Source organism: Cyberlindnera jadinii (assembly GCF_001661405.1).
Source record: "Cyberlindnera jadinii NRRL Y-1542 unplaced genomic scaffold CYBJAscaffold_6, whole genome shotgun sequence".
Lineage (NCBI taxonomy): Eukaryota > Fungi > Ascomycota > Saccharomycetes > Phaffomycetales > Wickerhamomycetaceae > Williopsis > Williopsis jadinii.
Genome location: NW_017963657.1, coordinates 580,630 through 608,080, shown reverse-complemented (window position 1 = coordinate 608,080; position 27,451 = coordinate 580,630). Strand labels below are relative to the sequence as shown.

Genomic DNA, 27,451 nt, shown 5'->3' with positions numbered 1-27,451 from the left:
TTCCCAGTGTACTGAAGAAAAATTTGTCATCACCGGGGCAACAACAACCACACAAACCTCTCGCATACACAGCACACAGCACACAGGGCATACAACATACAACGGTATCGTGCTACCCAGGCAATTAACAATAAAACGAATGTATAATAACCGTAACGTTTATATAAAATGAATCCTTAAAGCCATCAAACCAACCATCAAAAATAAACAAAAGAAAACCAACAATTAAAGGGAAATAAACGAAGAAGCAAAGAACAAAAAGAAGAGGAGCCACACACAACCAAAGCATTATAGCAACAGTTGATTGCATACCAAGAAAGCGTTAAGAGGAAACCATCACAACCTGTAACAATTGGCAAGACGTTCAGCTCAACAGCCCGCCAATGTCCATCTTATCCTTTATAGGGGTGTTAACGACTTCCCCATCGCCCCTTGAGTTTGAAAAGCACAACAACTGTTGTGCTGCATTGACAACAGTCTCATACCCGTTGTATGATTTTGGAGTCATATCGCTTATATACGAGGATGAACCCTGGTTATGGGCAGATGGACTGTTTGTTGTAGCAGTGCTCAGCTGAGGTGCGCTAGACATCGGGGTGGGGAAGTTAGTTGTAACTTCCGTGTTCCCCTTGTGTGATATTGGTGGTAATAGATGAACCGATGTTTCATCTTCATCGATGACGGCGTGCTCGTCATCTTTGCCCAATATCTTCAAGTCGTTCCACGACCATACAAATCCACCATAGTTGAAAGAAGGCGTCCGTTTCCTGGTTAACCGTTCACGGTCCAGAGAGTAGTTTTCCAGGGAAGTCGATGACCGAGGAGAAATGACTATATGGCTCGATGATAAATGGTGCAATTGCTTCGAAGCCTTCAACACTTCTTGTAACTCCACGATTGGCGTATTCCTAGACATCGCCTCAGACTGGCTATGCGATCTTCTAGGTTTGAAACCCGTCTTGTTATTCGTATGGCTAGCTGATGAGCTGTGGTTAGCGGTGGAACGACGGCGCTGTTTAACCACAGGCGGGGCATTGATATCAACTAGTTTACCAAAGTTTGGATGTGTAGGCTTCAAGCATTCATCTGGAAATGAATCTCCAAAGATTGGCACGAGACAATAGCGGATGTTGAAGCTAAAGTTCTTTGCAAGCTCCCGGGCCTTGTCGTATGGTAACCAAGTGCCCTGGATCTTCAAGAACCCACCACGGATTCTTCTGACACAGGTTTGCAGGGAAGGGAAGTTCTCCACGAGCTTGACGATATCGGTCTTGGTATTCCCGCACGCTTTCCAGAGCCCCGTGAAGAACACAAACCCGGTGCTATAGTCCCAGATGATCCAGTGGTCGTTTATCTGGTACTCATACACAGAGATGAAGTTTCTCTCGTCGATGTTGGTGGAGTACTTCTTTCTCTGGATCACGCTCTGTGTCGTGTGTGGCTCATCGAGATAGCCCGAGATGAGTTCTCTTTGCGACTGCGGGATGTAACGTCTCGTCTGCTCAGAGATCGCATACAGAGGGTAGTTCACCGGGACGGAGTTGAGAAGCATCGTATTCTCGAGCTGTAGCTTGGCCGACAGGCTGATACTGGAGCGTCTTCTCGTCCGAGTAGGGGACTGCTTGATATTCTCAGACTTGTGGCTCGTCGACATCAGGGGCACACTGGGAGAAGAACAAGGAGGGGCAGCACGAGACAGTGTTTTACAAGCCAATTCGGGTCTATTTGTGTGTGAGGATACGCTATATCGGTGGTTCAGTCGTCAAGGAAGCCAAAGTAGCACAGTCTTCAGCGTATAACGGTGCAATGACCAGAGAAGCGTGCGATGTCAAAGGGGTGGCAGGACGGCAAAGGATTAATAATTTATAACGAAACTCGGGGGATTAACGAAAACACAAAAAATGTCACTGATAACGATTAAGCACACACAGCTTACACCACGCAAAAAAGAAGTTACACATTACGCGCAGACGAGGGAGGACGCGAACGGCTGAGACCAAAAGTGGCCACGGAAAAAAAGGTGACAAACCCAGTGAAGATTGCGCAAGATCATAAAGCGTGTGCGTACCATGGCCCACCACAGTAATGGCAGGTTTTGGATGGGATCGAACTGGAGTGTTGCAGCAGGCTGAAGTGGACAGAGACGCAGTGTGGTGTGTTCTGGAGCTTGTGCGGAGTGAGGTGTAGGTGTTAAGAAGCAGCAACAGCTGTGAAGACTGGATCAAGGTTTCCCCTGCTGCCTTTTTAGTATATGCAGTCTAACGTTGCTAGGCGGCGAAATTGGCTACAGAGTTCTCAGTTGTAAAAAAGCAAGTCCAGCTCTATTTCTCTATTACCCGATTAATTCCCTCTTTATACATGCACAAGTGTTTACAGCCTAGGCCTCGACAACCTCGAGGTAGCCGCTGTCAACGTTATAGACCAAACCCCACAGTTCAATCTCGCCCTTTGCGAGAGCGTTGATAACAACGCTTTGGTTCCGAAGGATGTCGAGCTGTCTCATAACGTTAAACTCGGCCAGTCTCTTTGCTCTGAGCTTTATGTCTGTGATCTTGTTCAACTCCTCCAATTTCTCGTCTCTCAATTGGTCAATCTTGGTCAAGTACTCTGCCAAGTGGGAGTTGGCCGAGCCCAAGTCGTTGTAGGCCAAGGAGTTCAAGATGCCTCCACAGTCGGAATGGCCACAAACGATGATCTTTCTCACCTTTAGCACGTTAATTGAGAACTCCAAGGTGGATTTCGTTGTCAAGTCGTCAATGCTGATCATGTTGGCGATGTTCTTGAAAGCGAACACCTCACCTGGGGAAACGTTCAACACGTTCTCGTTGTATCTGGAGTCCGAGCAGCCAATCCACAGCGTGTGTGGGCTTTGGCCCTTGCCGTTAATCTCAAAGACATTTGGCTTGTAGTCGTTCATCTTCTCGACCCAGAGCTTGTTGTTGTACAGGTAGTCTCTCAACGTGCTCTCCTTGGTCAAGGCGAATGGCGAACTTTCATGGTCCTCGAAGATGTGCTCCGCGTGGTGGTGATGGTGGTGATGGTGATCGATATGCTCTGGGGATTCAGCCAATGGGCTCTGTGGCAAGGTCATTGTGTCCTGTTGGTATGTGCACATGTTATATCTTGCTTTTCCTAGTGTAACTGCTGATAGTCTTCCAAATGTGGTTAATCTTCCAACTCTACGAAGAGAAATGCTCATTACACTATCTTGCAAACTTAATCAAGGACAATGGGGATTTGGCCTTGACTTTATATGGCCCTCCTTACCCGGGGGCATTTCTCATACCAACAATTTTATTTTATCTACCTCAAGTACAGCCGTCAAGCTTCTCTTCGTTAACACGTCGACGTCATCGATTCAACTTCTCAACGTAATCTTGGTGGCATTTTAGTTTTTTGCCCACTTGCATAGTCATTGACTCAAACTGAAAATGCCACCACCAAAAAGAGCGAAAATGACAGTGACAAAAATTCATCACCCCCATTGCAGATATTGATGTCACATACAGTGCATCCCAGGTTTTCTGTTAAGGATTTTCCCGACATTTTGGTACGACTTTCCCGGTTGTTTGGCACGGGCAAGCAGATTACACAGGCCTTCCAGCGGCCGGAGGAGAATATTTTGTGCCCAAGGCAGGATCAAGAGAAGCATCTCACGTGTTGAGCGTATGGTAACTTTCCTTCTGGAAAGGAAGATATGCTGAGAAACGTGTGCTTTTTAAGGGGTGAAGACCTAACTGCTCACATCCCAGCACCGTGGATCTAGAGTTTTGGCTGGAAACAAGTGTTGATATCAACGAGATGGCTTTCAAAGCGAGAGAGGAGTGATGTCATGATGTCATTTCATATAGTCTCTGAGCCATTGGCTCATTCCATGGTTGTTTCGTGATCGCGGTTCGTCATGCTAATTACACTGTTACTGTAGAAACGCGTTTTACAGGATGCATCTTTATAGTATGGAGATTGGTTGGTTCGATCAGAACGGTTCCTCAGCTCTTATGAAATCACTCCGGATGGGATTAATCCAACAGTTGATGCATCGTTGTGAATGGTGTAAAAGCCCATATTTGGGACCTTTGCAGTGCCTGTCATAGCGGGCGTGGATCATTTCGTCAACTATCCAGACAACTCCGTAGGTTGAACCTCCTGTGGTTGCAGCCGATGCAGTACGGCCGGTGGAGGTCAAGCTTAAATCCAACAAAACCATGAACCATGGAAATGATTTCCGCTCCTATGACATCGTAACTATTGCAGCGACTTCCCGCGATGGCCTAGCTAAGCAGCTTCTCGAAAATGATCCGACCCCACTAAGAATGGTCTCCCGCACATTTTCTCAGCCTGGCCTTCCCCCAACTTTCAGCTCGCTGAACCGCCGAATTATATCTGTTGGTGACACAAACTTTCAACGCTTAGGATGTGGATTGCGTGGGGGTTTGGTGAGTCAGCAACGGAGGCTTCGACTTTAGACGGATGATTCATGAATCTTGAAACTTGTGCGAGGTTTACCAAATTGGAATTAGCTCATCCGTGTGTGTGTGTTACGAATGTCATATGCAAGTTTAAGAAAGCTGTTACCTTTTCTTGATGGGAGTCTTGGTGATGAACTGCTGATCAAGCGTGAGTTGCGCATGGTTAACAGAGAGTAATCACAACATTTTCCAAACGTAGAGCCCTGATGGCTTTCCAAACGATATGTAACCGGCATGATCACTCTCCAAACCGTCTGTAATCGGCATGATCATTTTTAACGATCTGTAATAGCCATGATCACTTTCTAAACGATCCGTCATAGTGTGTTTCTAATCGATATGTAATAGCCATGATCATTCTTCTGACGCCGCAACAACCAATGACGCTATAAACATACATACACCTCTTAAACCTCCTGTATAGACACACCTGTTAGGCAATCTGATACAGGACAAGTCCACCACTTAACTACACTGTTGAAATTTAGAACCATGAAAAAACATCATATGCGTTGTATTATTACAAAGAGGTAATTTACTTCTTCTCAGCAGCAGCAGCGTACTTAGCCTTCTTGTCAGCCTTAGCTTGGGACTTAGCACCCAAGATACCACCACCCCAGTGCTTTCTGTTCTCCTCGTACTTCTCAGCGAAGTTGGAGTTGATGGTAGAAACCAAAGTAGCCAAAGCAGACTCGTCCTCAGCTCTAACCTCAGTCAAAGCAGCAACGGCAGAGGTCTTTTGGTGAACCAAAGTACCCAAACGAGCCTTACCCTTGATGATGGCGTATGGAACACCCATCTTACGGCACAAAGCTGGCAAGAAGATGACCAACTCAATTGGGTCAACATCGTTGGCAATCAAAACGAGCTTAGCCTTCTTGTTCTCAATCAAGGAGACAACGTGGTTCAAACCAAACTTGACAACGTATGGCTTCTCAGAGGCCTCTTGTCTGGTCTTGCCCTCAGCGATGGCAGCAGCCTCCTTGGTCAAACGCTCCTTCTTCTCAGCCTTGGTCTCTGGTCTGTACTTGTTGAACAACTTGAAAGCCTCAGCAGCGGTGTTTCTGTCCAAAGTGTGTTGGAATTGGGCAATAGCTGGTGGAACCTTCAATCTCAAGGACAAAACCTTTCTTTGTCTTTGGAGACGGACGTACTCTGGCCACTTGACGAATCTGGACAAGTTTCTCTTTGGTTGGATAGCTTGACCGATACCGAACTTCAATGGCTTAGCCTCAGCCAATGGGTTCTTTGGGGCCTTGGACTTGGAAGCACCCTTGGAGGCGAATGGGGATGGAGCAACTTTCTTACCTGGAGCCATGGTTGATGTCTGTTGTTACAGCTGTTCCACAACTAATGGTTATGAGTGTAGATGTGTTGATTGATTTTTTTTTCACTGTTGCGATGGTAGCAGATACTCCCAAAAGGGAAATAAACGCGAATGTCTGGTTGTTGCGGGACACACCAGTGTTGTGGTCCCTTTGCGCTTGGTGGTATTTTTCATCAAATATGCTGCCTCTACCAAAATATAGCTTTTGTGACTGCTTTTTGGTGTGTGGGTGTTATATCCATATCGTCGTTTGTCCATGGTGTCACATTACATCCAGACATCTTCAAATGCATGTATGAACTTTGATTTTTGCTGCAGAACTGTACAGCTATGTTGTTGCTACAGGGTGTTTAGCATCTTTGAAATGCTTATATTAGAACTAAACTTTGTTGTCAAAGCTAACTTCAACTTCTGGAATCCTCGTGTTGTATATTGGTTTCTCGTTCTTGTCCCTTGAACGCTCTTGCAGCCTTTGTCTACGCTCTTCAAAAGTTTTCTTGGTGGTACTGCGTGTAAGGTACCACAGGAAGGACAGAACTATGATTCCAGAGGCCAAAAAGGCAAGACAGATCGAATATGGGACGGTATAGCGTGGAGAGTACCTAGATCTGAACATCTGTGGACCGATGATACCACCAAGCTGTGCAACACTGTTTGCGAAAGATAAGGAGAAACCAACTTCGGTAGAGCCGTCCAAAGATTGGTTCATCCATGAACTCATCACTGAACCATCTGCTGAAGCACCAACAGTGGCTAATATGATGAAGGCGTACAGAACAGCACTATTAGTGACAAGTGTCAGTACCAGGAAGGCTGCAAAGGTAATTGTCAGAGAGAAGGCAACGAGATACGGTGGCGTTATTTTTGCTCGGTCTACACCGTAGGAGAACAAGATTCCAGAAATCACAGACATTGCAGCAGATGGAACAGTCATGAGTGGTGTTGTACTTGCTTTTGTAATACCAAACTCCAGGATGATGGAAGGCAGCCAGAATGACAGGCCGTAAGTCCCTAAACTTTGGAAGAGTCTCAGGAAAGCAAACAAAACCAATGTTGGACGTTTAAGAGAAGCTTTAACATGTTTCCAACTGAAGTTTTTGTCTGTTGATTTTGGCGATGAAGGGGGCAATCTTGCAATGATATATGCCTTCTCTTCATCACTAAGCCACTTCGATGTATCTGGGAAATTTGGCAAGAAGAACAGCCCTAAAACTGCAACACATAGTGTGGCAAGACCTTCGATCAGGAAAACATACTGCCATGCAGAAAGATTACCATGACCGGAAGCGAAACTGAAACCATACGTAATGAATGCAGTGAGAACACTTGAAAACGAGCCCAAGACACCAAGAAAGGCCATTCTTGTTGTGATCTCATCTGGTCTATACCAGTACGTCAGATGTGTCAGCTGACTGGGATAGAGACCGGCTTCGAACAGACCAAGGAAGAATCTCAAAGCATAAAGACCTTCCTTGTTCTTCACAGCGGCTTGACAAGCTGTGGTTGCACCCCACAAGAGAGCAATCCGGAATTGATGAATTCTTGGAGTTGTTTTCTTAAGAAGCATCGTCGAGGGGATCTCAAAGATGACAAACGGAATGAAATAGATGGTGCTGACCCAAGCCCACTCATTGGTTGTCATTCCGAGCTGCTCAAGAATGTTGTATTTCGTTCCTTTGTTAAGGGTAACCAAATAACTGACATTGTTGACGTCAAGATTCTTGAACAGATACAAAAGGATTAACATTGGCATTAAGTGGAAATCAATCTTTCTTAAGAGTTTCCTCTCTTCCATATAAGTATAATAACCCGACGTTTGGACAGCCTCCTCAACAGTTCGGTACACTTCTGATTGTAGGAAATGGGAAGAATCCGTCGTTTCAGACTTTGTAATAGTGACCTTTTCATTGATCTTCTCCTTCTCGATGATCGAGTCACGAGAGTTGCTGCTACGAGTTTCGATGTTTTCTGGCATGATCGGAATAACTCTGTCAATGTTAAGGAGCGAGAGATAAGGCAGCACTATTGAATCCAACACATCTCAATCCCCTTCTTATATAACTTAACATTTGGATGGCTATGTGCTCTCTCTTCACCACACTGTGGAGGTCACAGTTGTGGCACAAGCACCCCATAACACACAATCGTCGCAGCAAAGAGGAAAGGGTTCTTAGTCCACCCACTTTTGGACCTAGATCCGATATGACATTGGGAATTATGAATAAAACATGGAGAAAAAGTAGTCTATAATTGTTCCGTTTCGGGTATTTTAGCGGAAGCAATGCGTCAAGTCCTGCCTGCATCCTGCGAGATGAGCTGTACCACAACTCAAAACCCAAAAAGTCGTCTCTATTTATCCGGTTGCGGTTGACAGCCCTCTTCGAATGTTTTGAAAGGGCTGAACTTCCCATTCATTGGAACAATTATACACTGATGCTGTATCTCTAGTTAGTATACCCAATCTGGTTGCTGTTTATGGAATCAGGGCCCCTGCTGAACACTCAATCATGAGCTCTGGAGCTTTGTGAAATGCGCCTGAGCCAACTCGTAATGGACGTAATTCAACAGCTTCCTATGCACACGAATAGCTATGGCTCACCGTTAATAATAATGTTGTGCTCCACGAGCGACTGAGATATCTCATGGTTTCTTGTTTGAAAACTGCTCATGCTTATTATTAACCCAAACCAGTGTGGTGTGGCGTTCTCTTAGAAACCACTGGTTGCAGCGTATGGGATCGACCTTCCGTAAAATTTCTTTCTCAACACCAAAGCCAGCTTCTTCAACACCGATAGCTCGAGTGCGATCTACCACCAATAAAGCCACATATGAGGCCATGCCGAGACCACTTTCAGCGACGATCTTCATGTGTTGCGACTTGAATGTTGCCAGTCATGAGCGTTGGGAGTTGTGAGGCCTCTTCGCATCAATTATCGGTTGCAGATCTCTTTACAGATCTGCTTCGCATCAGCTTGTCCCGGCCTCTCCGCAGATATAACAAGTCTGTTTTATCCTAAAAAAGCTGTAAAATACAATATCAACAGTGTCTTACCTCAAGCTATAGCCCCAAATGTGTTTTGATGTTGAAGAGGTATTGGGCCAATTAACCATCCAGGAAAAGATATCGTTGGTTTCAGGCGTGGACTATTGGCATACTGCTCCAGTGCACAGGCTTAATGTCCCCTCTATTAGAACGTCAGATGGTCCTAACGGTATAAGGGGCCAGCACCATTTCAACAGTACGCCAACGGCTGCGATTCCAGTGGGAACAGCATTAGGCGCAACTTGGAATAAGGAGCTACTGTACAAAGCTGGTCAGTTGTTAGAGAAAGAGGCGAGGGCGAAGGGTGCTGGTGTCGTTTTAGGGCCTACTGTTAACATTCAGAGGATTCCTAATGGTGGCCGTGGGTTTGAATCCTTCTCTGAAGACCCATTATTGAGTGGTGAATTGGCAGCTTCTTACATTAAGGGCATCCAGTATGACGGTGTGGCTGCCTGTATCAAGCACTTTGTTGGCAACGATCAAGAGAACGAACGCTTCTCTTCCAATTCCATCATCTCTGACCGTGCCTTGCGAGAGATATATCTCAAGCCATTTGAAATTGCCATTGAGAAAGCAAAGCCTTTAGCACTGATGACTTCGTACAATAAGGTCAATGGAGTCCACGCAAGTGAAAACAAGATACTGTACAGTATCTTGAGGGAAGAATGGGGCTGGGACGGTACAGTTATGTCAGATTGGACTGGCACATACTCTACTGCTGAAGCCATCAATGCAGGACTCGACCTCGAGATGCCAGGACCAGCCAAATTCAGAGGCGTGTTGCTTCAACATGCTCTTTTAGCAAAGACCGTGTCTCTCAGAGCCCTGGATGAACGTGTAAAGAATGTGCTGAGGCTTGTTCACAGAGTCCAGGCTTCGCAAATTCCAGAAAGAGCCCCAGAGACAGAGAGAAACCTGCCAGAGGATCGTAAGCTCCTGAAGGAGCTTGCATCTGAAGGCATTGTCCTGTTGAAGAACGAGGATAATGTGTTACCATTAAATAGGCAGAAGAAGGTACTGGTTGTAGGGCCAAACGCTCCCTATGCCATCTACTCAGGTGGTGGCTCTGCGTTGTCAACACCATACTACTATGTCTCTCCCTTAGAGGCTATTACCAGCATTGTTGGTGATGAAAAGGTGGTGTACGACTTTGGTGCTTATAACCACAAGTACTTACCAAGTCTTGCACAAGAGCTCTTCAATGGAGAGAGTAATGGAACCCTGATCGAGCTGTTCAATGAGCCACCCTCGGTACCTGGCAGAACACCGTTTGATACCATCCAGTTCAAGAACATCAACTACTTCAGGATGAATGATTATACACATCCTGGCCTAAAGTCGCTGAGATTCTATGCTACCTTAACTTCCACCTTTATTCCACAACATGACGGTGAGTACACCTTTGGAATAGCAGTAGATGGTACTGCCAACCTCTACATTGATAATGAGCTGGTGATTGACAACTCCACAAACCAGAAGCTCGGTGAATCGTTCTATGGCTCAGGAACAGTGGAAGTTTACGGGAAGTACCAGGTGAAGAAAGGCAAGTCCTACGCCTTGAGAATCGAGTTTGGATCATCAGCAACCAGCAATGTCTCCGGCAACAGGACCTTCAGCGGTGGTGGTGGCTTGAGATTTGGTGGGCTGAAGATAGTTCCCAATCCAATAGAAACCGTGTTGCAGAAAGCAAAGGACTATGAGCAGATTCTCGTTGTCACAGGACTCAATCATGACCATGAATCTGAAGGCTCTGATAGAGACGATCTGAAGATACCAGGTGAAAGCAACAAGCTGATTGAAGCGTTGCTAGAGGCTAATGCTGATACAGTTGTTGTTATACAATCAGGAACTCCTGTGGAAATGCCGTGGGCCAGTAGGGTGAAGGCATTGGTTCATCAATCCTATGGTGGAATGGAAGGCAGCAACGCACTGGCTGATGTGCTGTTTGGCAACAGCAGCCCTTCTGGCAAGCTCCCGATAACGTTTCCCAGACGGCTCGAAGATACACCATCGTATATAAACAACACTACTCAAAACGGCAGAGTTCTTTATGGTGAAGATATCTACGTGGGATACCGGTACTTTGACAAGGTGAGCAGAGACGTTCTCTTCGCTTTCGGCCATGGCCTGTCGTACACCTCCTTTGAGCTCACTGGCCTGGTTGTGAACGTGAATGGTGATCTGCTGGAAGCTTCTCTAACAGCCAGGAACACTGGCCAACTTCAAGGCTCTGTTGTCGTTCAACTATACATCGGTAAAGCAGATTCAAAGGGAAGACCGGTGAAAGAGCTCAAAGCGTTCGAGAAACGATCTTTGAAGAGCGGACATGAACAATTGATAACGTTCTCTGTTCCTTTGAAGACATCAACTTCATATTTTGATGAAGAAGTGCAGAAATGGCTCTCCAGTGCTGGTGAATACAACGTCATCGTTGGCCAGTCAAGTGACGATGTCAAGAGTGTAACACAGGCCTTCACTTTACACCAGTCAATTGTATATTAGAATCTACAACAGATACCTATACACAGGTATAGCATGCAAACCCTCAAGATCAGATATTAAAACAGGAATATATATATATATGGTAACAAAACAAAGAAAAGACATTAACATAGAAAAAAAATACTCATTGGAAGCCATTAAATCATCTCAACATGCAGCGTAGTTTTGTTTTAAAGGATTTACTCCTGGATCCAACCCTTGGCTCTCTCAACAGCTCTCTCCCACAAGGTCCAGTGAGCTCTTCTCTCGGTGTCAATGGACTTGGACTTGAAGTCACCTTGGGACTCACCACCAATGGAGGCCACAACGTCATCCAAGTCGTCCCACAATCTCTTCGAGGCATCCTTCTCGGCAAGACCAGCAGCGATAGCAGCACCAAGAGCAGTGGCTTCAGCGTTTGGAGATCTTCTAACAGTGACACATGGACCCAAGATATCAGCTTGGATTTGCATAACCTCGTCAGACTTGGACATACCACCATCAACAGCCAAAAGAGACAATGGAGCCTTCTCGTAGGTGCCCTCGGCCTGCTCCAAGAAATCACCATCAGCACCGGCATCAGAAGCCATGGCCTTCAAAATGGCACGGGCTTGGTAGCAGACACCTTCCAAAGCAGCTCTGGCAATGTGGGAAGCCGTTGTGTATTGAGTGAGACCCAAGATGGTACCTCTAGCCTCGGAATCCCAGTATGGAGCAAACAAACCAGAGAAAGCTGGAACGAAGACAACACCACCAGAGTTTGGAACTTGGTTTGCCAATGGACCAATATCTGAGGCAGCGTTGATCAACTTCAAGTTGTCTCTCAACCATTGGACAACAGAACCGGCAACAGCAATGGAACCCTCCAAAGCATAATGGGCGTAGTTCTCACTCTCACCCAAAGCTGGGAACCAGAAACCAACAGTGGTCAAAGCACCTTGGGTGGAGACAAGGGTCTTCTTACCAGTGTTGTAAAGCAAGAAACAACCAGTACCGTAGGTACACTTAGCAGCACCTTGCTTCAAAGCCAATTGACCAACCAAAGAGGCAGATTGATCACCCAAACAACCAGAAATTGGCACACCCTTGAGGGTGTTCAACTTCTCAATGGCTGTGCTAGAGAGGGCACCTGCGAAGCCAAGGCTGTCAATTTCTGGGACGCTGAAAGTACCGTAGTGTTCAGCAGAAGAGACAATCTTTGGCAATGTAACCTTCTTGGAATCAATGTCCCAGAGAGCAAGCAACTCATCGTCGTATTGGAAGGTTTGAATGTCCATGAACATAGTTCTGGATGCGTTGGTGACATCGGAGACATGAGCGTGCTCCTTGGTCATGTGGTAGATCAACCAAGTGTCGATGGTACCAAACATCAACTCACCCTTCTCGTAAAGTGCCTTAACATCCTCGTCATTGTCAAGCAACCATCTCAACTTGGAAGCAGAGAAGTAAGTGGAGAGTGGAACACCACACTTTTGTCTCAGCTTCTCCAATGTCTCGGCTGAGACAGAAGCCTTCTTCTTATGGACAATATCAGCAGTTCTGGTATCATTCCAGACAATACCATAGTTCAGCGAGCGACCAGTCTTCTTATCCCAAACAATGGTTGTTTCTCTCATGTTGGCAATACCAATGGCAGTCACCTTGAGTGGCTTCTCACCCTTGGATTCACGCTCAGCGTTAATCTTCTCCAAAGTGATGATACAGGCAGCAAGACACTGGACACCGTTGGCCAAGACGTGTGCTGGCTTAACCTCGACCCAGCCTGGGTTTGGGAATCTCAGAGTTGGTCCTCTGGAGTCGTGGTCATCCTCAATCTCCAGGTCCTCGTTGGCAGAGATGGTAATACCCTCGGCAGAGAAGATCTTAGTCTCACCATCAGCGGTGGTGTTGGCGGTTGTGGAGTACTCGATCTGGTGCTTAGCAACCTCTTGACCCTTTCTGTTGAAAAGAATGGCTCTGGAGGAAGTGGTACCAATATCGATGGAGGCGATCAAACTGTGCTCTCTGTCAGTCATTGTGATAGCAGAATATGGAGTGTATGTTAGTCCAAGGTGGAGATGGAAAGAGTAGACAAATATCTACAGAAACAGGGGTGCAAGGCCGGCTTTTTATACCTTGCTGTCGAGAAGGCGAAAAAATGAGCGCGTGTATTTGTGCATCGACAACATTGCCAGCGGTTGCAACTCTGGAGAAACTTATGCGGCGGCTAGGCAACAGACTGCGCGTAAATGCATGATTTTAGGCGGAGATGTCCCAAAAAAAAAACGAACACCAGTGGGAGAGAAATTTTGGACAAGAGACATTTCCACTTAGTGGGGAAGGGATCAGTAGTTGGCTTGTGAAGACCATGTACAGTGGCGGGGACAAAATGGTCCTAGAAGCCAGTTTGGTATTCTTCAGTAAGACACTCTGGGTGTTAGTACTAAGTTCCAAGGTGCTGTGTGTAGCGGACACCTCGTTTTTAGGACGCTCGGAAGACGATTAGCCATTGGAAGTTACGGGTGGACAAAGGCTGAATAATCCTATGGATTTGGACCACACCCCTCTCCCCCCATGGGGAAAAACGCCGTTGGAGTAGAACATGCGATCAAAGTTTAAAATGTGGGAATTTTATTTTGGGGGGGGAGGCTACCGCACCAACGAGCCCATTTTTAAGCGCAATGACATCGATGGTACAGCGCCTGTCTTCCTTGTGAACCCAGGCAAGAGTCATTTGTCTTGTCCATGATTAAATGGTATTCATATCAGAACCTATTGTTGGGCGCTCACCGATTGCTCTTACTGAAGATTTTGTCGCCACAGTAGCCAACGGAGTGGAATGAAACAGCTTTCCAACCGGCGACGTGTCTTCAGAATCGTACAAACGCTCGATACTGGGAGCATTTCCGTTCGTGATGGGTGTGCATCAAAGTGCTGGAGGCCCGAGCTGGAGTCTAGCATGGAAGAAGTTTCACCGAAAGCCGGAGGGATGCAGCCTACTACACGGTTTCGCCCCGGGACTTTTAGCCGTTGGGAAAACTTCAACCGTGCATTTCAAACAAAGTGCACTACAGTATTGTTATCCAAAGTTCAAGATGTGGTGGGTCTTTTATACACATAGAACTGACTTATAGGATGCTTAACGAGTCCTATGATGACTTACAGAAAATATAATATTGCCATAGATATGATCGGAAACTTGTCTAGGGTTGCAATTCTCTCAAAACTCTATAAACGTTACAAGTTGAAAAAAAAATAGCCCCTCTCGAATAGCCTAAATGTCCCGGGTGATCACGCTGCTTGGGAAAAAAAACCTCCCCAGACGCTCGCGTGGACAAACTCTGGGGCTACACCGTACCATTTCCGGAAACATCATGTAGAAACCCCGTCGCAAAATCGCTTGAAAGCCAATCAGACAGGACAAACTCCGGCTTTTTTTTATACACGCTCTCGGTTACTATCATGTTGATTGGCTACGACATCACTGTAGATCTGATTTACATCTTTTGTCGTTCACCTGCCCGTGGGAAAGAGAAGGTTGTCTAATTTAAGCTATATGGAAATTCAGCTTCCTTACAAAGAGAGGGGATTGTCCTTTCATCATTTCATAGACTTCGTCAACAGCCAAAGCTGATTTACCCACACAGACGTCTGAGTATAATGGATAAAAAAGCTGGTGTTTTCTACATTATAATCACTATGACAACAGCGTTAAGCAAACGATGTATGCACTTGGTGTAAATACTGGCCCCGGCTCTCAGTACAGGTAGCGACATTCAATCTCCCGAATAAACTTCTTTCCGATGGTATAACCACAATTGTAATTAACGCATAACTACTCTAGTATCCACTGTTTGAGAAGATAGCCGTCAGAACAAACAAATGTAGATTGTTGTTATTTGTTAGGCAATCATCGACTTGAATCAACAGGTTAGCTATATACGAAAAAAAATGCTTGGTTCTGTAGATTGATACTCTCTCTGTACGTAAACCGACATTTAACACGGTAATTTTCAGGCATTCACAAGGACAATAAACCTACTTTAGTTATGGTGGATTTAAAGCTTGCACCCTAAGTCGGAAACCTCTTCAATAGTATTAGCGGTGTCATTGGAAGGCATCAACGTATATCATGCAAACCGTCCTTTGCAATCGGCCGAAGTGTTTGGGGGTGCAATAAAACAGTCTAAACTTTAAATAAACACACAGTCTCATTGACAATGTCGCTCATTGAACAATATCTACCTTCCAGCCAGTTTTGGCACATGATTTTGAGATCGATCTTACAAAAAGCACAATCCAAAGTGTTGTGATGCAACAGGAAGAAAATGTATGAAATACGTTTGTCCAGTGCTGTAACGTCTATCGGTGATTTTTTGGGACAAATTAGCCCCTCCTCTCTCCGCGAAGTAAGATCTGCATGTCCGAATTTCGCGTCGAAAAGTACGTTCGTTGTCCGAGGCCGCACCCATAGGCCAACAGACATTAGCCACTGTCATTGAGGTGTGAAGCAGCAACGTTAGTTGATCAACTTGGACAAAAGAACTGTAGAGATTCAACATGAATTCGAAGAACAAGTTTCAGAACCGCTATATTGTTATCTGATTTATTGCTTTGTTTGGTCCATGTCGGAGAGTGATGGCTGGACCTGTCAAATTGTCCCGAAAGTCAAACTATCGAGAGCATTGAGTCACCGATACAATGGATTTGGTACCCTCGCTAAGAAACGCCTCTCTATCTTCAAAAGGAAGGCGTGATGGTTGACATTTCTATATCTGAGAAGCTGTGATTTCTCAGTATTGATGATCATCGTCTACTAAACGGCTTGAGGTTGCCTCACAAGCAAGTTCTTGGTATACAGCGGCTACTTTTTTCACATTGCGCACCAGCCAATGATATCACCGTATTTCTTGACGATTGCTGTGTGATTTGAGTAGCAAACTGCAATTGATAACTACACCGTTTTGTTCACTTTCAAGAATGCCTCTGATCCAAGTGAAGAGTACCAAGTGGGATCTGGACTCCTCTGAAAGAAGCACAGATATTAGATGACTTTCTTGAACGATCTAATCGATATATTCACTCCAACTATTGCGTCTGCTGATGTAAGTCTTCCAAGTGATTTGGATTATATTTGGTTCAGCGTTGCTGCTGAGGACACTGTGACTGTAACTAACGTTTTTACCAGGCAACAGTATCTGATATTCCAGATGAAGCTCTCATCCCAAAGGTGGAGGCAGTTCCTGAAGATGTTCCGAGGGACTACACTGACTTGAAAGAAGCTGAAAAGGATGAAGGTGAAGACAAACCAACTACAAAGATTGACCAGTCAAGCTCTTCTTCAGAGGAGACAACGGCTTCTGAAGGTAGTTCTGGTGAGGATAACGATAGTTTTGTCGAAGAACGTGTCACTTCACAGGCGGAAACTGGTGCAGAGAGTTCTTCTGAAGAGGGTGATGCTGAAGGGGGTGATGCTGAAGAGGGAGATGACGATGGCGATGAAGATGACGACGAGGATGACGACGAGGATGACGACGACGAGGATGAGGTCGCTGATCCGCTGGACAAGCTAAGAGCCGATTGTGCTACGCTTCCTAGCGTCAAGCCTTCCCTGCATCACTATCAAGAATGCGTTGAGAGGGTTACCAAGGCCCAAGAGGAACCCGACTACGCAGAGAAGGAATACAAAGAGGACTGTGTAGAGGAGTACTTCCACTTACAACACCACATCAACGATTGCGTGCAACCACGACTCTTTGCCAGATTGAAATGATTGGTAATTCTTCCTGAAATGCACATAAATGCTCAAAAAGTATCATTACACCTGGTATAAATGTAGCTGTGTCCGACTTTTCGTACATGTCCTCCTCCTCCGCCAAACGACCCCGTATACTTGTCCTTTTCAACGCCTTGGGAAAAGCAGAACCTTAAAAGTCACAACCGATCAGGTCGCGGCTAAAGACATTTTCACAGAAAAGATGAAGGAAACGGGACAACACATAATTATCAACCCGACCTTTCAACAACAACAACAACAACAATCAACGACTCTTATAATCAAACATCTTACTACACGGACAAAGAGGGAAAACATCACACTCGAGGACTCACCCAAGCTGTTTATTCGTTCCTTTGTTGATTGTCTGCGTCCCTTTGTCTCCTGCCGTTCCCTTCCTGTTGTATTAGTGCTATCCTGTTTGTCTTCTAAGCTAACCGCAGTGTATTATTTGACAACACGGGTAATATACCTGTCTCAGAATTGAAGGAAGCACTTCAGACTACAAGTCCAACAGATTCTGCGTATAAGCAACGAAATAAGCCCACGCTTCATCGCCGGACTTGGACAAAACAATATTCCGAAGGTCTCCCGTATCTATTTAGTCCTAAGTCATCATGAACAAGGAACAATTAAACCTGAAGAAGCAGGCTGTCAAGAGGACGAATTCGTCACCAGGGGCAACCATCCATGCAAGCAACTCCTTTGTCAAGCACGCTGAGCTACAGCGTTCCTCCACGATGAATAAATCTCCTCATACAGAAACACTTGCTCACAGGTCTCCAACAACAAGCCTGACCAGCACACGTTCGCCTGGAGGATCGTTACAAAGAATGTCATCTTATGAGCAGACGTATGGACCTGTGAGGACACCGAGTGCTTCGAGTCGAATGAACAAATCACGGACAAACAGCCTATCAAGAAACCCGTATATCGTCCAGGAGAAGAACTATTTGAAAAAGATCAAGAATGACATTACGGATGATTACTATACAAAGGCTGTGATCTCAGACCCTGCCGCAGAGAACGAGGATGACTCCACGATCGATGCAGAGCTGGATGACGAGGAACGTGACTTGCTGATTAATGTGGAAGTGCCAGGTGGTGCCAACTTTGAGCTGGACTATGGCGATACTTCGGTGGTGGAGATCAACAGGGATAATCCCAAGATCCTTGAAAGGTTGGAATGGCAGACAATGCTAAACCTTGTCCTTACAGGTGACGTTGTGAAATCTGAGAAGAGAAGAATCATCACACAGTCAGATACCTCTTTCCAAAGCACTTACAAGGATAACCTTTGGCTTGGAATAAGGGCGTATATACTGGGGAGAACAGAAGAGCAGCAAAGAAGAATTCTTGAGTACTCAAGGTCCATAGCTGATGAGAGCTTGAACCAGATTCTGACGTTCAAAGTTGTAAACCAAGACAATGCACTTGCCGAGGTTCGAGACATCGTTGAGAAATTCTACTCCATCAAGGAGCTGTGGAAGGATGAAAAGGATATGATTGCAGAGAAGCCAATAGTTGCCTCGACTGCGTTTTCAGATCGATTGGAAACGTTGATTTCCTGGAAAAACATCACCAGTACGCTGGACAGAGAGGTGAAAGCGTTGGAGAAATGGACACAGAGCACCAATCTCGACCTTACGGAAGTGCGTAACGATGGTTTCGTGGACACCTCCTTTGCTGATACGATGCTGAAAGAGAAGGATATCCTCTCGATCTTCCGTTCAAGGCTGTTCCACCGTTATTTCCCTTGGTTTAACAAGTCGAAGGCAGCCTTCTTGAACTACCACAACCTTTTCGAAGAACTCAACCTCCCAAGTTACATTCCAATGCTGGAGAAACTGGTGCTTTTTCCCATGCGTCTTATCAGAGAGATCATACGAATTCGTCTTATCTATGCAAGAAAGTTGGAATCACCCACGATGATGATGATCGATGAGATGATTGATGATTTTTCCCTCTACGTCACGCTCGCAGTTGGTATAAAACAAGCATTTATCCATTATACTGTTGGCTGGGACATACACATGGAGGCATATGAAGGTTACGATGAAACTGTGTTCGAGGCTATCAAATATCTCTTTGGCCTGATCCACCGGAAACTGATCAACACAGCAACAAAGTCTTTCAAGACTTTCAAAGAACCAGATGATCTTGAAAGTATATGGAAACTAGCAAAGAATGTTGGATGCTTCATCGATCTGGCTGGTCCAGAAGTTGTATTTCAAATTGCATCATTGACAACAAAGTTGGTTCAACGTCTAACGGTTTACATCTCTCAACAAAACAAAGCTATTGAAACTATCATCAACAGCGATAAAACACCAGAGCAGAAGGAACACGAAGCAATGGCAATGGTGGATAGTTCATTGGATAAATTCAACAACGTGAGAAGAAAGTTGTCAAAGTTCTACTCTGTCATTAAGAAATCATACAGTAATGCTGCGCTGTTCAACGTTGCAAGACCTGCCCTGTTTCTGGAAGCTTTGAAGAACAATGACCACTTCTTGATCCAGACAGGATACTCAACTGGTATCTATCTGGTGGCGTCGAGTGATCTATACGGAAAAGATGACGAAATTATAAAAATTATAAAGGGCTCTGAACTGGGATCTGACCTCTTCAAGCCACCTTCTCAAATATCTGATATCCATCTTGACTACTACGAAGAGGATGAAGATGACAACGTTGGCTACATTCTTGTTATTCATGCCAATAGACCAATGTTGTGGGAGGGCTCTATTGTATCCATTCCAGGAGTCACTGATGTGTTGGTTGATACGAACCCTGGTGAAGTGTTGTTGGTGACCCAGGGAGCTTCTCAAACGCTTCGTTACACGAAGACTATCTTTAGCGATATTATGGGAGACTATGTGACATTTATTGAGAACAGACCAAGTCTTACGTCTGTTCATAGAGAATTGGTCAGAACTGAGAAACTATTCTTCAAATTGGCTGTTTCCATGTTTCCTGAATTCTTCAAGCTTAAAGCCATGATCCAGACTCTTAATAGAAGCCCTGAAGGGTTGCAGTATCTTTACTGCTTTATCAGAGACATGATGAAGAACTACATCAAGTTCGTGGAGGGTCCAAAGAAGACTGTCATAGTGAAGAAGATGATAACGCTTGGTATAGACTGGGTCAGTTTCGTCGTTGATGATTGTATTCCAACTGATAAGAAAACGTTCAGATGGTGTGTCACTGCACTTGAATTTGCCATGGAGGTTTCCAGAGGCTTTAATATCTTAACTTTGAAAGATGAACAGTTTAACAAGCTCAAGGAGAAAGTTGCCGGGTGTATGTCCCTACTGATCTCACACTTTGATATCATGGGTGCGAGATCAAGTGAAGCTGAAAAGAAGATAATCACTAATTTGCCCAACGCAGATCAGGATGAGAAGGCCATTATCGAACACTACAGGGCACAAACCATGGAAAAGCTCAGGGCTTTGGATGAGGCACTTCAAGTGCAAAACGTTGGTAAAGTGTTGGATGACACCATGCAGGAGAACCAATATCTGTCATTCCTTGCGTCATCCTTCTCAAGTCTTTCTATCAGATGGCAAAAGAGAAAATTCATCGGTGGTGGTTCGTTTGGAAGTGTGTTTTCAGCTTTAAACTTGGACACCGGTGGAGTGCTGGCCGTGAAGGAGATCAGATTCCAAGATGTGCAATCAATTAAACAAGTTGTCCCACAGATTAAGGAGGAAATGACGGTGTTAGAGATGTTGAACCATCCAAACATCGTTCAGTACTATGGTGTTGAAGTCCACCGTGACAAAGTGAACTTGTTCATGGAGTTCTGTGAAGGAGGCTCACTAGCATCTCTGTTGGAACATGGTCGCATTGAAGATGAAACAGTGATTCAGGTATATGCCCTTCAGATGTTTGAAGGTCTTGCTTATCTCCACGAGATGGGCGTTGTTCATAGAGATATCAAACCAGAGAACATTCTCTTGGACCACAATGGCTTGATCAAGTTTGTTGATTTCGGAGCAGCAAAGGTGATCGCTAAGAATGCCACCAAGAAGGCAGCAACAAAGATGAACAGCATGACAGGAACCCCCATGTATATGTCTCCTGAGGTGATCACTGGCAACTACGGCTCTAAATATTCTCTCGACGTGTGGTCAACAGGATGCTGTATCCTGGAAATGGCCACGGGCCGTCGACCATGGGCCAACCTGGACAACGAGTGGGCTATCATGTATCATATCGCAGCTGGCCATCTTCCTCAATTCCCAACAAAGGACCAACTGAGTGAGGCCGGGATCAAGTTCCTGTACAGATGTCTCGAGCGTGATCCTCACAAGAGACCGTCAGCGCAGAAACTGTTGGATGACCCATGGCTCGTTGAGATCAGAATCCTGGCCTTTGGAGACAGCACAAGCTCGTCAGAAGTGTCAAGTGACATTGGAGCCTGACAGCCGTCTAACACACTCGCTCGATGTAATGAAATGAGATAATCACAATGTCCAGCCGTTTGTAGAGATTTGTCCGTGCTGTGCCCCCATCCGATGACCTTGCGGAGGGACAAAAAAAGAAAATTTTATAGCCGGAGGGAGCTTCCTTCGAGACATAGAGACATTGGACAATAGATCAACACAAGATGGCCACGCTAATCCCACCGCCTTCTAAGAAGCAGAAACGTGAAGCCCAGAAGCCACGTGAGGTTGAGATCATCCCAGAAGATTTGCCAAATGTGTTGATTAAGTTCCAGGCATCCGACACTGGAGCCTCTGTCGGGGGATCTCTTCACGTTCCAGGTAACATCTCGGAGAAGCAGCTGGAAGAGCTTCTCAATCAGCTCTTGAACGAACAAGACGAGCCTGTTCCATACACTTTCAGCGTTCAGGATGACAAGGGCAACCTTGTTGATATCAAGGATAACATATATTCGTCCATCTTGAAGCCTGGCATCAAGACGACAGAGGACTTCATGACGCTTGTGTATACTCCAAGGGCCATCTTCAAGGTGAAGCCTGTGACCAGATCGTCAGCTGCTATTGCTGGACACGGCTCCACGATCCTGTGTACACAGTTTGCTCCACATACCTCGTCAAAGATGGTCACTGGTGCCGGTGATTCCACTGCAAGAATCTGGGATTGTAACACACAGACACCAAAGCACGTTTTGAAAGGACATACCAACTGGGTTCTCTGTGTTAATTGGTGTCCAAATGGTGAGATGATCGCTACGGGGTCCATGGACAATACTATCAGACTCTGGAGTGAAAACGGAGAGGCCCTTGGTGGCCCGTTGAAGGGCCACACGAAGTGGATCAGTTCGCTGGCATGGGAACCAATTCATCTAGTTAAGCCTGGTCAGAGCCCAAGATTGGTCTCTGCTTCCAAAGACGGTACGTTAAAGATCTGGGATACTGCTAGAAGAGTGCCCCTGCTGACGCTATCAGGCCACACCTCCTCGGTGTCCTGTGTAAAATGGGGTGGTGAGAACTTGATCTACTCTGCATCGCATGATAAGACCATAAGAGTCTGGGATGGCTCTACTGGAGCATGCAAGAACGTATTGAAGTCGCATGCACACTGGGTTAACCATTTGTCTATCTCCACTGACTATGCGTTGAGAATGGGTCCATTCGACCACACTGGACAAAAGCCATTGGACGCTGAAGATGCCCAGCGTAAGGCCCTTAAGAACTACGAAAAGGTTGCCAAAATCAACGGCCGGAACGAAGAAAGACTCGTCACTGCGTCTGACGACTTCACCATGTACCTCTGGGACCCCATGAACTCCAACAAGCCTGTCTGTCGTATGACAGGACACCAGAAACTCGTGAACCACGTCCAATTCTCGCCTGATGGCCGTTATATAGTGTCTGCTTCGTTCGACAACTCCATAAAGCTGTGGGACGGTCGTACCGGCCAATTCATCGCCACCTTCAGAGGTCACGTGGCAGCTGTCTATCAGACTGCTTGGTCTTCTGACTGTCGTTTGCTTGTGAGCTGCTCGAAAGATACAACCCTCAAAGTATGGGACGTTAGAACGAGGAAGTTAAGCATCGATCTTCCAGGCCATAAAGACGAGGTGTACTCTGTCGACTGGAGCGTTGACGGCAATAGAGTTGCCAGTGGTGGTAAGGATAAGCAAGTTAGACTATGGACTCATTAGACATAGATTTACAACTCTGTTAAAGTATCCAGCTCTTTGTAGAATTTATCCGACTATAATCCAATCTTCATTTTTCCGCAAGCGATCCATCGGATAAACCAACGGACACAACTGCGCCAAAATGTCCCACTCTCCACCCTCAAACACACATGTCCACACATCGTGAGCAGCTGTCGTTTGATCATCTACGACATTTCGAGACATGAAGTTGAACATGATCACGCTGTCCTCATGGCCGTCTATCGTGATCCGCGGAATTGTGCTGTTAGGCGTGGCACATAGGGCGTACACCCGCAAGACGCTTACACCTCTGGGTGTTGAAGTGGCGTTGATGACCGGCTTCTTCCACTCATTACCTCCCACCAACCTCTATCTGACGCTCCTGGTGGTGTTCTACCTGACGTCTTCGAAGGCGACGAAGTACAAAGAGGAGATCAAGTCGAAGAAGACCAAGACTCCAGGCTCAGATCATGAGGCAACTGAACTAACTCAGCGTACACACGTCCAAGTGCTTGCCAACTCAGCTGTCGCAACGACCTTGATAATCGTTTCACTATTCGTCACTGATCCTGTGCTAGACGACATGCTCAAGGCTGGTGTGGTTGGCCAGTACTGTGCCGTCATCGCTGATACGTGGTCGTCGGAGCTGGGGATTCTGTCGAAGTCCAGTCCCTTCCTTATCACAACATTCCAGAGAGTGCCACCAGGAACAAACGGTGGCGTCACGCTCTTTGGACTTATTGCAGGGACCACTGGATCAGCACTGATCAGCTTTGTCTCGATGTTCACTTTCAAGGAGAACAGGGTGGGAAAGTTTGTGTTCTTTACCCTCATTGGCCTGCTAGGGACGTTGGTGGATTCGATGCTTGGTGCACTATTCCAAAGGTCAGTGGTGGATAAGGATGATGGCCTGGTTCTGGAACCCTTAGGTGGTGAACGAGTGGATGAGGGTGTTCTCCAGGAGATGGAGGGTCATATCCAGGTGGTGTCCGGTGAGGATATGTTCAGTAACAACGACGTTAACATTGTCATGTCTGTTTTTACAACAATGTGGTGTATTGGATTGTACGCCCTTTTATTCTAACATGTATCTAATCTATGGGTAACTACTCGCTGTCACTCTCATCGTAGCTCTCAGATTCGCTGCCTGTTTCCTCTTCAGAGTCATCGTCCTCATCTTCGCCATCTTCATCATCTTCTTCATCACCATGAATGGCCACCTCCTCAACATTGACCTCGTATCCTTCACTGGAGAGGAACGCCTTCAACTCCTCCCCTTTAGAAGTGTGCGTACATGCGAACACTGAAGACGTCTCACTGTCAAAGATCTTTACATAGTACTTCTGTAAGATGTTAACCATGTCCTGTTTAGTAACTTGCTTCAGCTGTTTGATAAACTTGGTGTTGAAATGAGGACCTCTCTTCTTCAAGACATTGTCCATGTACTTCGCTCCGGCTGACGAGAAGAAGTTGCCTTCGCTGCTTGCAATGGTATTCACCAGCGTACTCATGGCTCCTTCAAAGAGAGTGTTGTCAATCTCAGTTTCACCACTGGCGAGGTCGACAACAATCTTCTTAGCCACTTGGAAGGCCTCAACAGCGTTAGCACCTCTATAAACGTCAAATGACAATTGTCCAGACTCGACGCTTCTACCTACATTGGCACCGTATGCAAGACCAGTGCCTCTGATACCTCTCCAGAATGGGCCCTCGACAGCCTGCAAGTACGACGATGTGAGTGCCAGTGCTGCCATATCTTCGTCGTTGTAGTCTGTTGGAATGTTAGTTGAGGCCAGTAGGAAGGTTGACTCTGAGGCCGGTGCTGTAATGATGTATGCCTTCTTGGACAACTTCTCGCCAACATGCGTGCGTACTTCGAACGTACGTGGCACAGGTAACAATGGTTCCTTTGTAAGCTTGGAAGCAGGAAGGAATTCCTTCCAGGCCTGTATTGGATGCTCAAGAGATGACAAGTCTCCAGCAAGGATGACACGGAAGTTGTTTGCTTTGAAAAGACATTCTCTGATGGTTTCCAAGTCCCTTTGGATCGAGGCAAACTCACCGTCTGCGATTTTCGATGAGAGCGATCTATAGAACTCCTCATTCGAAAGCGTATCTCTTGAAGCTTTGAGAGACCTCTTAGAGAGACAATACTTGGTGTTGATCGAGTTGAGCAAGGTTTCGCCACTTCTCTTATAAGACGGCAGCGAGTTGATCAGCTTATCGATGGTAACTTTGATTCTAGTTTCATCGAAGACGGTATTCCAGAAGATCTTTCTCAGCCATTCAATGGCCTTAGCATAGTTCTCCTTGTTAACCTGGACAGAGGCATTGATGACCTCGGAGAACTGGTTCTTGAAGGAACCATCTAACGAGTGGTCAACAAGGTCATTCTGGAGACCCTTGACAACTTCCTCGTATGGGATCGTCTCACCATTGACGAGCATAGGCAAAGAGAATATCTCAACAAAGATGTCAAAGTATGGCAACAGACGTTCTGGAATCTCACGCGAGGACATCAGAACATTGATTGAGATGAATTCGGACTTGAATTGGTCGACATTGATGTAGAGAGGAAGGTCTGCAGGAGTGTCATTAAGTATCTTCTGGGTGTTTTCATCACTCAAGTCATTCTCAACGTCACGGTTCAACCCAAGCCCAACTGTGGTGGTGTTGATGAACTTGATCCGTGCTGGATCTGGCTTCTCAAACGCATTCAAGATCGACTCAGGAATTGGCGTATCGTTCTTAGCCTGGGCATCTTGGAGCTTCTGCTCCAACTTTCTCAGTCCTTCTTCACCAAGCTTCTCCTTACGCTCCTCAATGAGTTTCTTGTTCGAGTCTTTCAAGGACTTGTATAGCACCTTCGAAGGTTTGGCAATGATGACCGCAGCTTTGTTCTCAACCAAGTAGTAGTTGAAGAAGAAGACCCACTTCTCAAGATCCCACTCTAGGATTGTTCTGTAGTCATCCAAGCTGCTGATGTTCTTCGTCAAGGCCTTTCCTTCCAGGTCACCATACAAGAAGTCTGTGATCACTGCATCGCTCAAGATGTCCGCAGACTTCTCAGCTGCGAGCAGCAGTCTCTTCTTAGCATTCAATATGATCTCTCTCATTCTTCCCAGGTCGAACTTCTCCACGGTGGCCTGTTCCTTCAACAGCTCATACACTTTCTCCTTGACAAGCGGTAGCTTGTCAGTTGGAACGTCGTTGAGCTTGATGTTCGCAATGATGAAGGTGAAATCGTCCGTGTTGTACTCGAGGTAGCTCGACCAAGGGTCGTCAATCTCAACGAGGGTCTTGGTCAGTATGGCAATCGACGAGTCACACAGGTATTCCAACAGCAACGTGATTGCCAAATCCTCGTCGTTCTTATAGTACTCCGGTCCAACCCAGGAGAAGTTGACTTCGCCGTAGGATTCGTCCTTCTCAGAGAACTCAATCTCCTTGACCACCTCCTTGTCAAGTCTGGCGATCTGGGCCTTGGAGTCGACAAACGGCCTCTTGCTGTCCTCTGCAGGTGGAAGCTCACTGTCAAAGTCCTCCATGATACGAAGAAACTCATCTTCATCAACGACACCGCTGACAATGACACACAGGTTGCTTGCCCTGTAGCTGCTCTCATGGAACTCCCTGATCGTTGCATTGTCCAGCACTCTCAGGTTCTCCATCAGGCCACCAGTCTCAGAGCTGTATCCGCTCTTGGAATCGAACAATGCCCTCTGTGATGCCAGTGCAGTCTGGAACCACGGTTGGTTCTGGATGCCTTGCATCTCAGAGAACACAACGCCCTTCTCTTTGGCCTCACCGTCCACGTGGTACACCTCGGTGTAGCACGCTTCATCAGTCAGCGTAGGATTGATCACATGGTCCAGATAGACAGGCAACAAGGTCTTGAACCCGTCCCAGCCTGCAGTGGTGAGCGTATACACCGTCTGGTCAGTAGCAGTCCACGCATTCGTGTTTGAGAACATCACGTTCCCCAGCGTGTCCAACAGGCCCTTGTAGGGGTACTTAGCCGAGCCCATGAACACCAGGTGCTCCAGCGTATGTGGTGTACCAGAATCATCCTCCACCTCAGTAGCCACTGCGAAATGGCCGTGAACAACGGGTGTGTCCTTCGAGATCAGAACAGCCTGTAGCCCTGTGCGCTTAGATCTCCATTTCTTCAGGCTGGAGGGAGCGTACTCGAAGTCGAACTTCGTCAGCAGCTCAAAGGAACCCATTAGGTGTCGTG

The 27,451-nt window shown here is 46.2% G+C and overlaps 11 protein-coding genes across 11 annotated transcripts; 5 read left to right on the top strand and 6 right to left on the bottom strand.

Annotated features, from left to right (window-relative positions):
- Positions 1-135: 135 nt before the first annotated feature.
- On the bottom strand, positions 136-1,846 carry XBP1 (Xbp1p). The gene has a single exon (XM_020215051.1). It carries the CDS (start codon positions 1,652-1,654, stop codon positions 365-367), a length of 1,290 nt encoding a protein of 429 aa, XP_020070767.1. The 5' UTR covers positions 1,655-1,846; the 3' UTR covers positions 136-364.
- A 531-nt stretch (positions 1,847-2,377) lies between these two features.
- NCE103 (carbonate dehydratase NCE103) lies at positions 2,378-3,091 on the bottom strand (the record flags this gene model as incomplete). The annotated part of the gene is made up of 1 exon (XM_020212696.1): positions 2,378-3,091. The coding sequence occupies one exon, from the start codon at positions 3,089-3,091 to the stop codon at positions 2,378-2,380; it is 714 nt and encodes a 237-aa protein (XP_020070766.1).
- Positions 3,092-5,004: 1,913 nt separating this feature from the next.
- CYBJADRAFT_194180 (60S ribosomal protein eL8) lies at positions 5,005-5,787 on the bottom strand (the record flags this gene model as incomplete). Its single annotated transcript, XM_020217509.1, has 1 exon — positions 5,005-5,787. The coding sequence occupies one exon, from the start codon at positions 5,785-5,787 to the stop codon at positions 5,005-5,007; it is 783 nt and encodes a 260-aa protein (XP_020070765.1).
- Positions 5,788-6,175: 388 nt separating this feature from the next.
- Positions 6,176-7,591, bottom strand: CYBJADRAFT_127103 (pantothenate transporter; the record flags this gene model as incomplete). Its single annotated transcript, XM_020212679.1, has 1 exon — positions 6,176-7,591. The coding sequence occupies one exon, from the start codon at positions 7,589-7,591 to the stop codon at positions 6,176-6,178; it is 1,416 nt and encodes a 471-aa protein (XP_020070764.1).
- Positions 7,592-8,866: 1,275 nt separating this feature from the next.
- Positions 8,867-11,341, top strand: BGL2 (beta-glucosidase H; the record flags this gene model as incomplete). The annotated part of the gene is made up of 1 exon (XM_020212686.1): positions 8,867-11,341. The coding sequence occupies one exon, from the start codon at positions 8,867-8,869 to the stop codon at positions 11,339-11,341; it is 2,475 nt and encodes an 824-aa protein (XP_020070763.1).
- Positions 11,262-13,809, bottom strand: GUT1 (glycerol kinase; the record flags this gene model as incomplete). Its single annotated transcript, XM_020217004.1, has 2 exons — positions 11,262-13,315; positions 13,775-13,809. The coding sequence occupies 2 exons, from the start codon at positions 13,807-13,809 to the stop codon at positions 11,521-11,523; spliced, it is 1,830 nt and encodes a 609-aa protein (XP_020070762.1). The 3' UTR covers positions 11,262-11,520.
- Positions 13,810-16,258: 2,449 nt separating this feature from the next.
- On the top strand, positions 16,259-17,124 carry CYBJADRAFT_167731 (cytochrome b-c1 complex subunit 6 family protein; the record flags this gene model as incomplete). The annotated part of the gene is made up of 2 exons (XM_020215050.1): positions 16,259-16,404; positions 16,488-17,124. Coding segments are annotated over exons 1-2 (637 nt in total), but the record flags the coding sequence as incomplete, so codon positions are not given.
- Positions 17,125-17,908: 784 nt separating this feature from the next.
- Positions 17,909-21,505, top strand: CYBJADRAFT_127457 (mitogen-activated protein kinase kinase kinase SSK22; the record flags this gene model as incomplete). The annotated part of the gene is made up of 1 exon (XM_020212693.1): positions 17,909-21,505. One exon carries the CDS (start codon positions 17,909-17,911, stop codon positions 21,503-21,505), a length of 3,597 nt encoding a protein of 1,198 aa, XP_020070760.1.
- A 185-nt stretch (positions 21,506-21,690) lies between these two features.
- RSA4 (Rsa4p) lies at positions 21,691-23,214 on the top strand (the record flags this gene model as incomplete). The annotated part of the gene is made up of 1 exon (XM_020212694.1): positions 21,691-23,214. The coding sequence occupies one exon, from the start codon at positions 21,691-21,693 to the stop codon at positions 23,212-23,214; it is 1,524 nt and encodes a 507-aa protein (XP_020070759.1).
- Positions 23,215-23,416: 202 nt separating this feature from the next.
- Positions 23,417-24,298, top strand: CYBJADRAFT_173117 (DUF92 domain-containing protein; the record flags this gene model as incomplete). Its single annotated transcript, XM_020216425.1, has 1 exon — positions 23,417-24,298. The coding sequence occupies one exon, from the start codon at positions 23,417-23,419 to the stop codon at positions 24,296-24,298; it is 882 nt and encodes a 293-aa protein (XP_020070758.1).
- Positions 24,299-24,320: 22 nt separating this feature from the next.
- Positions 24,321-27,440, bottom strand: SDD3 (Sdd3p; the record flags this gene model as incomplete). Its single annotated transcript, XM_020212698.1, has 1 exon — positions 24,321-27,440. The coding sequence occupies one exon, from the start codon at positions 27,438-27,440 to the stop codon at positions 24,321-24,323; it is 3,120 nt and encodes a 1,039-aa protein (XP_020070757.1).
- Between the last annotated feature and the right edge of the window lie 11 nt (positions 27,441-27,451).

Bases quoted from the DNA above. Each gene is read 5' to 3' on its own strand.
- XBP1 (XM_020215051.1), bottom strand. From the start codon at position 1,654: ATGTCGACGAGCCACAAGTCTGAGAATATCAAGCAGTCCCCTACTCGG.